We start from the raw sequence: 11402 nt of genomic DNA on the forward strand, positions 1-11402 counted from the left end.
AGAGATTTGCTCCATGGGCTGCCAGGTGCCCAACCTCAGGTGGAAATGGCAGTGGCCGAAAGGATCCTCGGCGAATAGCAGAAGAGCTCAGGCCAATGGTGTGAGAGGCGCGCTGTCGGGCACACAGGCTGTGGGGAGATGGCAGTCGGGGCTGAGGGCCTACCTTTGTGCAGTTGTCACACACAACATCCCGCACGGATTCTGATGAGATGAAGTGGTGGAGGCAGTGGTCCAGGGTCAGCGGATGACCCTACAGCACGAGAAGAAAACGCGTCACCACAATTCAAAGGGGAGCTACTGACACGGTGAACAGATGGCACCACGAACCCCAGAGCTTTCTTTTTGCTCACGGAGGCAAGAAAGCACCACAGACACAACTGGCTGCCTCTGAACAAACCTGGAGCTCAAGCACCCTAGGCTGGCGACCGCGATGGAGTCAGGGTACGAGGACATAACGCGACGGAGTCAGGGTACGAGGACATAACGCTGCAGCAATTATGGACTCCCACACTCTTTTAGATATCTTTGAATCTGAGATTAATATGTGTGTGTATATATTTTAAAAAGCCAAAATTTCTGCAGCAAGAGACAAACCGCCCACCTCTTCTCCCCCCAAATCGGGCCGTGGTACTACACATTAAAACTGAATGGGTTCAATCAATCACAGGTCTGAGTAACACGTGGCACCTGAGCTGCACAAAATGCCTCAAAGCCCTTCAGACTCCAATGTCTCCGAAACAGACCCCAAATGAACCATAGGTCAGTACATACCCAGGTGGCAGCTGGAATACTTAGTGAAAGGCTATCAAAGGTATCGAATCGAACGGGACTCTGAAACAAATATTGCAGAAAATCCAGGAAGGACTCAAGTTCAATTCAAAACTTTATAGATGGGAAAATACATGCTTATGAAAGTTTAATATTTAGATGTTCAACACTAACATAATGAAACATAATGTACTTACCTAGAAGCACACTCTACTGAAAACAACCTTGTAAATATGAAATACAATAATACTAATCAGCTTGGAAAATCTAGATGACATGGCTGACCCAGAAATTTTGGGATTTTATCCTAAGGAAATAACCATGGACACAACTACTAAGATGCACGGCTCAGCATTATCTATAACAGCAAAATGTGAATCGTTGGAATTTCTACAGAATGATTAAAAAACTCAATCATGTCCATGGAGTGGAGTGGAATACTATATTAAAAATAGAGTAGTATAAGAATGTGTGATTATGTGGAAAGATGTGTGTTTTATTATTAATTGCTAAAATAGGGTAAGAGTTCCTGCATTTGGTGATGGCAGAGTAGCTTGATTAGACAAACTCTCCTTGAGATAACAATTGTAGAATCTGGACCCAAACAAAACAAAACTATATGATTGACTGGAGAGCTACCAAAAGCAGGCAGAAATTGAAGAGAAGTCATGTCTTGGAAAAATAGGAGCTCCATGGGTGAGATTTGCATTGTGTGGCTTTTTGTCTGAAGGTCTCCCTAAAACAATGTACAAATTTGGTGAAAAACATAGATGCATAGATTCAAGAAATTCAGCAAAATCTAAACAAATACAAAGAAAACTATGTTTATGCGCTGAATGGGCAAACTACTGAAACCCCCAAAATAAAGAGGAAATCTTGTAAGCAGCCAGAGAAAAAGTGACACTTTCTATACAAAGGGATGAAATGACTGATGCTGACTTTGCGTTAGAAAAAATGCACATCAGAAGACAACAATGCCTAAAAAGGAATTAATTTTAAATAAACCAAATGAAACCAAAACAACAGCAACCCCAGATTCTATACCCAGCAAAAACTATTCTTTTCCTTTTTTTTAAAAAAAAGGGAAAAATGAAAAACATTTTCAGACAAATTAAATCTAAGTGAAATTGCTGCCAATAGATCTGCAAGAAATGTTGAAGGAATCCTTTTAGGCTGAATGGGAAAACCATCAAACACAGTTGGGTCTACAGAAAGGGCTGAAGAAAACTGAAAACAGCAAATGTAAAACTGTTTTCTTTTAAACATATTTAACTGTCTAAAGCAAAAAGTATGACAGTATTATGGGATCTGTGATGGAAACATATATGACAAAAATAACACACAAAGGATGCAGGACTAGAACTATGTTTTTATAAATTTCCCGTATTTCGCATGGGATATAATATTAACTCTAAATGGTTAAAATTGCATGATTTCATCATTAACCCCCCCCCCCCAAATTTAAAAAGTACAGCTAAAAGCCAACAGAGAAATTACAACAAAATACTAAAAAATATTCTAAGGAATCTACAATAAAACTTCTGGAATCAATAAATGAGTTTTTGCAAGATCGCAAGATAGAGGGTCAATATACAAACAACTGTATTTCCATATACTAGAAAAAGATTTTAAAATCCCACTTACAGTAGTATCAAAATACAAATAAAATGCAAAGAAAAGAGATGAATGGGAAAGTTCTAGATTAAAAGATATTTAAGACATATGAATTGTAAGTTATGGATCATTTTTTTAATCCTCACCCATTATTGATTTTAGAACCTCAAAAACAAAAAACAACAGTCCTAGAATCTGCTGTGTCCGCCATCAGTATAGACCCAAACTCAGGACTTGAATTCTTGCAACCCACAGTGGGCCTGTGACTCTTGGTGCAGAAGATGCCACCTGAAGATCAGTGAACATGTTAGTACTGACCACAGGGGGGCAGTCTGTCCACTAAGGGCCCAGGCGATCACAAACGGCATATACCAGTTAGTCCACACTCTCTGACCCTTCATCAATCTTAACCTAAAAGAAAACGTCGCGAGAAAATATAAAGCACAGGTGTTGTATTTACCTGGTGTTCACAGTGTTTGCAGACCATGTTACTGGTAAGTCTCCCATGAAAAGGATGCTGAGATTTCCAGTGATTGGATGTGGGATGAGGTGCCCCTGCAACACAAAACATCTTTGGATCTGCCACCGCCAGCCCTCTGGTACCAACCTCAAAATTCACCCTCCTTTTTATTTGTTTATTTTATTTAGTAATTATTATTAATTTATTAATATATTTAATTGACTTCAGAGAGGAAGGGAGAGATAGAAACATCAATGATGAGAGAGAATCACTGATCGGCTGCCTCCCGCACGCCCCCTACTGGGGATCGAGCCTGTAACCTGGGCATGTGCCCTGACCAGGAATCAAACCGTGACCTCCTGGTTCATAGATCAATGCTCAACCACTGAGGCACGCTGGCCAGGCTACCCTCCTTTTTAGTATGTGGTAGCAATGCTCTGTTTAGAAAGAAATACCCCTGGAAATTAAATCAAAAATAGCTTTTCTTAGTACATAAAGAAGACAAGCCATTCCCTTCAAAGGAGAACTTATACGGGTCCTTAAATGTGGTTTCTGTATAATGGGTACAGCCACATTTTAGAAAGGACTTTGTGGTTAGTGACGTCTTTTCATAAACATATGCTTAAAATGTCTGAGATGTCAACAGGATACCATAAGTGAACATTCCACAAAGCAAGATAACCTTCCGAAATACCATCAGAAGAAGCAGATTCTGAAAGACACTCTTTAAAAACAGAATGGGGGTTAGTGGAATAAACACAGTGTGATGTGCTCGTTAGACACACAGGCCCTAGAGTCCGGCTGCCCTGGGCTTATTAGCTATGTCATATCATTTCCACAAGCCTCAGTTTGCTGGCAATGGGGATAGTTACTGTCCCATTATCACCAATCTCAGGGGCGTGCGTGGCTGGACCAGCTCAGCCGTGCAGGTGGATGCACAGACACTGAGGGAGCCAGTACTGGTACACAGTACGGGCTCCAAAGATAATCGTGTGGGTTTTTAAAAAATATATATATTTCTATTGATTTCAGAGAGGACGGGAGAGGGAGATAGAAACATCAATGATGAGAGAGAATCATTGATCAGCTGCCTCCACATGCCCCCTACTGGGGATCAAGCCCACAACCCAGGCATGATCCCAAAGGTAATCATTCTTATTGCTACTAATGCACAAAATAATTGATGTCTCTTTTTTAATATCTATATAAGTTTAAGTCTTAAAAAAACAACGATTTCCTTCTAAGGAGCACTGTGATCATTTGTAGTACGCTGGCCAAAGTGGAAATGCTGAGAACATGAGTTTCAGCTTACTAAGTTCCTCACAGGGTCACTTCAGGAAGGTAAAAAGAGCCCGGCTGGTGTGGCTCGGTGGTTGAGTGTCAACCTGCGAACCAGGAGGTCACAGTTTGATTCCCTGTTGGGGTACAAGCCAGGACTGCAGGCTCAATTCTCAGTAGGGGGGTGTGCAGGAGGCAGCTGATCAATGATTCTCTCTCACCATTGATGTTTTTATCTCTCTCACCCTCTCCCTTCCTCTCTGAAGTCAATAAAACCCTCACTTGTAGTTGAAATTGTAAAGTTTGGAGGAAACTGAGCAGGCTAAGATGGGAAGGAATAATTCAAGATGTTCACAGAGGGAAGCATTTAAAGCTGTCTCCAAAACACAAATTCCTTTGGGAGTACACACAGTTCAAGCTGGATTAGGTGGCACCAGAAAAAAAAATGTAAATGATCAAATGATTGTCATATCTAGAAAGTACCCATCTTATGTGCTGCAGTTCAATGGGCAATGACTACCTCTGGTGCGGCAGGTTATCTGTGTGGGAGTGACTTCCGGCTGCTGCTGTAAGACTGCTGTAAGAGAAAGAGAAACAGACTGAAGACCCCACTGCAACCCTTTCGTCGCCCTCAGCCCACTCCCTAACCTGAAAAGTTTCTGTGCTGGCTGCACCGCGAAACCAACTTCTCACAAAGTTTCCTAAAAGCGGCCTGATCACCGCTCTGATGGTCACTGTGCCTGTTCCTTCATCCAATGCAATCAAAACACATTTCCTCTCTCCGAATATTCCCCCCTTTACCAGTTAGCTTTTATAGCGTTTCAGGGAAATGAAGATTCACTCAGCATTCCCAGGGCTCTGTGTTCCCCTGTATATAAAGGGGGGTGAGGAATGCATTTGTCCCTTTTTCAAGCAGCACAAATTGCAGCCGCGAATCATTCTGAAGTCTTCCAAGTCACTACCTGCAAAGCATGCAGTTTCAGACCCTCTCCCCGCCTCATCCCCACTGCTGACTGTGACTGAATCTGACTTGTGAGTTTAAACTTGTACAAAGATAATACTCATAGTCCCTACACCTATTAAACGTGCACGAACCACATTAAATGCATTGGAAATATTCACGGTTTACCTCCAGGGAATGCACATCAAACAAATGTGTGACCCGGGGCTGGCGGTCCCGCTCATCTTCCAGTGACGAGGTAATGACGTGGAATAACTCGTGAGCATCCTGCCAAAGGGCACAGCGTCCTTCAGAGAGGCCCGAGGAGGCCAGGGCAGCACCAGGACCACCCCCGTGTGGGCCACTGGGCAGCCCCCTCCAGCTAATGTGGACGGATTTCCTTCCCACCTTCTCAGGGCCCGGCTCCTTCAAAGAAAACAGTTCCGTCCTGGACATTTGCACAATGAAGACCCGCCCCAGCCCGAGAGCTCACTAGTGGGAAGGAGTCTCTAAATAAACCTGTTTTGAATGTTGTGTTCACCTGCTCTTCAAAGGAAGAGATCTGCCATCTGTACATCCTTAAGACATCCAACAGGCAGCTTGCATCCAAGACCTCATCATCAGTAACTTCTTGGCAGGATAGAGCTGGAAACAAAAATGGTAACATACTTATTAAATTCATCAGTGGAAGACAAATATGATTTCACTTATATGAAGAATCTAAAACACAAAGGAATAAACTCAGAGAGAACAAACTGATGGTTGCCAGATGGGAGAGGGGTTGGGAGATTGGATGAAAAATATAAAAGGATTAAAAGTACAAATTGGCAGTTACAAAATAGTCGCAGGGATGTGAAGTACAGCATAGGAAATATAGTCAATAATATTATAATAACTATGTGTAGCATCTGGGTTACTAGACTTACCAGGGTAAGTTACGGAAACGTCTGACCACTATGCTGTACACCTGAAATTAATCTATTGTCTTTTTGTTGTTGTTAATCCTCACCCAAGGATATTTTTCCATTGATTTTTAGGGAGAGTGGAAGAGGGAGGGAAAGACAGAGAGAAACATCAATGTGAGAGAAACACACTGGTTGCCTCCTGCATGCGCCCTGACCAGGGCCTGGGCCGGGGAGGAGCCTACAACCACAGTACTCATGGATTGCTTAATCATTCTACCGGGGGACACGCATACTCTCTCCTTTTCCCCCCTTTTAACTAGGTGTTGGAGATCTTTGTGCCAACACCCCCAACTCCCAAACTGCGTTCTGTTGACTGTCCTCAGGATGTTAACAGATGTCAATGTGGTAGGGAGGAGGGACAGTTCTGCAGTCAAATGTGGTTTAAAAATGAAGTTAGAGCCCGGCTTGCATGGCTCAGTGGTTGAGCATCGACCTATAAACCGGGAAGTCATGGTTCGATTCCCTGTCAGGACACATGCCCTGGTTGTGGGCTCAATCCCCAGTAGGGGGGGGAGGGAAACAGAGAGAAACATCAATGTGAGAGAAACACACTGGTTGCCTCCTGCATGCGCCCTGACCAGGGCCTGGGCCGGGGAGGAGCCTACAACCACAGTACATGCCCTTGACCAGAATTGAACCCGGGACCCTATGGTCTGCTGGCCGACCCTCTATCCACTGAGCCAAACTGGCTAGGGCATATCTTATTCTGTATCCTGCTCTTTTAAACTTAATATTATAGCGCATATCCTCTCCCAAATTAGGAAAAACAAGGCTTCATAAAGATGATTTGAATGGCTATGTACTACTCATGGATTGCTTCATCATTCTATCGAGGGACATGCATACTCTCTCCTTTCCCCCCCATTATAACTAGGTGTTGGAGATCTTTGTGCAAACACCCCCAACTCCCAAACTGCGTTCTGTTGACTGTCCTCAGGATGTTAACAGATGTCAATGTGATGGGTAGGAGGAAGGACAGTTCTGCAGTCAAATGTGGTTTAAATGAAGTTAGAGCCCGGCTTGCATGGCTCAGTGGTTGAGCATCGACCTATAAACCAGGAAGTCATGGTTCGATTCCCTGTCAGGACCATGATGCCTGGGTTGTGGGCTCGATCCCCAGCGTGGAAACCGGTTTGGCTCAGTGGATAGAGCATCGGCCTGTGGACTGAAGGGTCCCAGGTTCGATTCCGGTCAAGGGCATGTACCTTGGTTGCGGGCACATCCCCAGTGGGGAGTGTGCAGGAGGCAGCTGGTCGATGTTTCTCTCTCATCGATGTTTCTGACTCTCTATCCCTCTCCTTTCCTCTCTGCAAAAACTCAATAAAATATATTTTAAAAAAAAATGAAGTTAGATAAGTGACTTCTTAAAATCCCATGTATATCGTGACTCTCCGGGCTCAGGGCCAGGGTCCAGCCATTCCCACACCCTCCCAACCCCACTCAGGCTGGTGTAAATCACAGTCCACATTTCTAACTGTTTCCTTGAGCCAGGCTTCCAGACAAGGCATTGCTAAGGCCAATGGAGCGGAACCTTCGGCAAGCCATGACTGTGCAGCTCCAAACCGTTCCCTGAAAGTTCCCCTGCCTCCCAACAGTGTGTAGGAACATGTCATCCAACAGCTGGTCACGACCAGGATTTGTCTTTCAATCCTTGCTGACAGGAAAAAAAAAACAAAAACAAAAAAACCCAGGGTACCTCGCTGTTATTTTATGTCAGTTAGGATGCATGTTTGAGTGTCTGTTAGATACACTTTTTATCTATTGAAATACAATTTGTATTATCTTTCTTCCTTTCTAGGCTAACATACTTCAAAAAAAACCCTTTAATGTTTTCGAAACCAGAGTATTCGATAATCAAAATGGTTATGTCACTGGGTTTTCTTCTTCCCTAGAAATCTATTACTCAACTGATAATTTTTAAAATAGGTGGTGATATATTTGATTTTGCTTTTAAAGTAGCTAGCTGTTTGAATCTACTGGGCTCTTCGCGATCTTTTCCTGCACTGAGGCTATTAACCCTTTGTCTACTATCCGAGCTGTTGCTTTGACAATGCCCACAGTCCCCCTTCAATGCCCAGCCAGATACCTTTCAGGAGGTGCAACAGTGTCAGGGACAAATACTGGTGTGGCGGGGGCTCCTTCTGATCCCCGGTGTACTGCGTGGTGAACTCTTCCAGCCACCGGATGAAGGCGGGGCAGGCAGACAGGCCTTGCAGCAGGGAGTTCATGAAGCAGGTGTTCCCCAAGTTCACAAGGCCAGGCACAAGCCCTAGAAGTGGAGAGGGGAAGAGAAGAGCACATCACCTTGGACCCACTCTGTTGCTCTCTCCCATTCGCGACCCAGTTTCTGCACCGTGGCCTTGAATCTGAACGTGAGAAAGTTCTCATCCACGGAGATCCGCAGCCAGGCATTCTGTCCAGGCTGAGCCCGGTCCTAGCACTGCTCCTTCAGGAGACGGCAGTGACAGACGGACAGGTCCCCGTCCATCTGTGTTACTTCTGAAACCCACCACAGAGCCCGGTACAGTTCGGTTAACACTGGATGTACAAAACCTCATAGTAAAACCTCTCTTCCCCTCCCTCATCCTCTCTCTCCTTTGATAAAAAAGCAATGTTTCTCAGCACAGAAGAAAACAATTGTTCTGTTGTTGCTCTTGGGACAATGACTGTGTTCTTCTAATCAGCGGGAAAGACACTATAGCAATTCCGATCAGTCTTTCTGCAAAGAGACCAACAAAATCTGGCACATTTCCCTCTGCTGCTGACATTTTTAAAAAAACAACAACTTTTTATTATGAAAGTTCTCAAACATGCCCAAGAGAAGAGAGGATATATAACGAATTCTAATAACCATTCTCAGATTTAACAAAGATCAACCTACTTGCCCCCCTCAAAGCTGACTTTTAATCAGCAGAAGTAGAGCAACATTTACAAAAGGGCACATTTTTACAAATAAGGAAATAGATGTTTGTGTTAATGAAGAAACTTGAAGCATTTAGTAGTGACTACCAGTTAGTCAGTGAAACCCCAAATGCGTCATATAATTAGTCAGTTCTAATACTAAAAAACCTAATTGCCATATTAATGAGAACACTAGCAATGCCGCCACTTTTCCTGCAGGGTATAAAATCTCGAGCACGTAAATACTATTTTGATCTCAGCTACTGGTGATACTAGGGACTCTCTCTTTCAACCACCAACATTTTTCTAATATCATAACTGGTATGATGCAAAAAAAAATTAACTTCTGCTTAAAAGAAAGTACTATTCAAAAACTGGAGATACAAGAGAACCAAAAATGCCCTCCCCTTTTTGTACTGTTTTGGGGTAGTAAGGGTTTGGGTCAAGCCTACAGACCACGGTGCCAAGTTTAAGTCTTACCTTTTCTACGCTTCTTTCTTTCTGTGATGGGACCCCAAATAACATATATGCCTGCTGCAAGAGCAGCGGCGAGTCCACTTATAACACCCCAGTTCTTCATGACTTTATACCTAAGAGAGAAAATCAGTTTAGTGTCTTCCCTCATCACAAACACATTCTGCGTGTATAAAAATATATGAAGAAATACCATTCCGTCAAACTAATCCACTGGCTCCTGGCCGGTGTGGCTCAGTGGTTGAGCATCAACCTAAGAACCAGGAGGTCATGGTTGGATTCTCCGTCAGTGCGCATGCCCGGGCTGCAGGCTCCATCTCCAGTAAGGGGCGTGCAGGAGGCAGCCAATCTATGATTCTCTCTCATGGACCTTTCTATCTCCTTCTCTCCCTCTCCCTCTCCCTTCCTCTCTGAAATCAATAATAATAATAATAAATAATAACCCACTGGCCCACCAAATACTTAATTTTCAAATTAAAGTAACATATAGCAGAGGATTATGTCTTGAAAACCAGCACATTTAGACAGGATTTACAACCTAAGTCAGAGCACAACCTGCCAACAGCCCCATCTCACTGAGAGGAGAAGCCAGGGTTTTCCTGCTCTGCCCTCACTCCCCCCGCACACTGCCCGTCACACCAGCTCTCCGGGCCTTGGCACTGCTGCTCCCTCTCCCTAAGCTCTCCCCCCACACCCTGCGTGGCTCCCTCCTTCACTTCCCCTCCACGTCTAACTATGAGACGCTGCACTCCTGGTCCCCTGTACCCAGTTTGACTTTTCCTTTTCACCTTCTAATAGAAAATTCACTTATGCACTGTTTATTGTCTGTCTCTCTGAAATGGGATGCAAAGTCTCCGAGGGCAGGGCCCTTTGTCTGTTTAGTCACTGACATATCCCGAGTGCCTAGATCAGGGGTCCTCAAACTTTTTAAACAGGGAGCCACTTCACTGTCCCTCAGACCGTTGGAGGGCCGGACTATAGTTTAAAAAAAACAACTACGAACAAATTCCTATGCACACTGCACATATCTTATTTTGAAGTAAAAAAACAAAACGGGAACAAATACAATATTTGTATTTGCATGTGGCCCGCGGGCCGTAGTTTGAGGACCCCTGGCCTAGATCATTCTTGGCATGTAGAAGGTTCTCACTGATAGCCACTGAATGGTTGTGTGTTGGAGAAAACATAGAAACGGAGTGTCATTTAGAGCACTAACGGAGAGGGGGCACACAATAGTAAATAAGATCTGTTAAGTATTTATGAAAGATTCTTCATTTTAGGTTTGTCTTGGACACTGAAGTTATTTTTTTACTGCACATGTAGAAATTTCACCAGCAATTTAAGACTGTTTTTATACAAAGTTATGCATTTCCACAGAATAAAGCAAACCATATATGTATATACATATACGGGCAATAGACACTTTGCGTGTGTGTGTGTATATATATATGTATATATGTACATATATATATATTAGATATGTGTGTATGTATATGCATATGTATAATATATCCTGATTTCACAATCTGAATCATGTAAATATTGTTTTGATCTCAGCTACTGGTGATCCTAGGAATTCTATCTTACAACTACCTACATTTTCCTACTGTTATAACTGATACGATGCAACACTGATCACTGAGTTTCAAAACAAATATTTGTCTTCCCACGCAGAATCCGTGGTGCAGAGAACTAGGTTAAGCAAGTGGAGTCACATTAATCTGGTCCGACTCAGGCTCTGCTACTCCCTTCGGCATCATTTCACCTTCTAAGCTTCCGCTTCCTCATCTTAAGATGGGGACCCTCGTGAGCCCTACCTCACAGGCTTCTGGTGAGCAAAACACAGGCGTGAATGCACGGGGTACACAGGGTGGGACAGAGGACTTGCCCATGTCCTTGGCAGGGAGGGCAGGGAGGGCAGGGAGGGCAGGGACAGAACAACTCGGGAAATGCCATTGCTCTGCAAAATGACAGCAGCACGAGGAGAGTATGGGCCCTGGGA

The 11402-nt window shown here is 43.8% G+C and overlaps 1 protein-coding gene across 2 annotated transcripts in view; it reads right to left on the reverse strand.

Moving 5' to 3' along the window:
* USP30 (ubiquitin specific peptidase 30) overlaps positions 1-9534 on the reverse strand; it is a 21169-nt gene extending 11635 nt beyond the window's left edge. The window contains exons 1-8 of one of the 2 annotated variants that reach the window (XM_006762027.2): positions 9407-9534; positions 8112-8294; positions 5602-5705; positions 5250-5348; positions 4641-4686; positions 2843-2937; positions 772-831; positions 164-250 (exon numbers count right to left, since the gene is read on the reverse strand). In XM_006762027.2, the coding sequence (XP_006762090.1) occupies positions 164-250; positions 772-831; positions 2843-2937; positions 4641-4686; positions 5250-5348; positions 5602-5705; positions 8112-8294; positions 9407-9506 (774 nt within the window). In that variant the 5' untranslated portion in view covers positions 9507-9534. The remainder of the gene's footprint in view (positions 1-163; positions 251-771; positions 832-2842; positions 2938-4640; positions 4687-5249; positions 5349-5601; positions 5706-8111; positions 8295-9406) is intronic. The other variant, XM_015562845.1, reaches the window with a different exon arrangement.
* Between the last annotated feature and the right edge of the window lie 1868 nt (positions 9535-11402).

The sequence above is a fragment of the Myotis davidii genome, unplaced genomic scaffold, assembly GCF_000327345.1.
Source record: "Myotis davidii unplaced genomic scaffold, ASM32734v1 scaffold478, whole genome shotgun sequence".
Lineage (NCBI taxonomy): Eukaryota > Metazoa > Chordata > Mammalia > Chiroptera > Vespertilionidae > Myotis > Myotis davidii.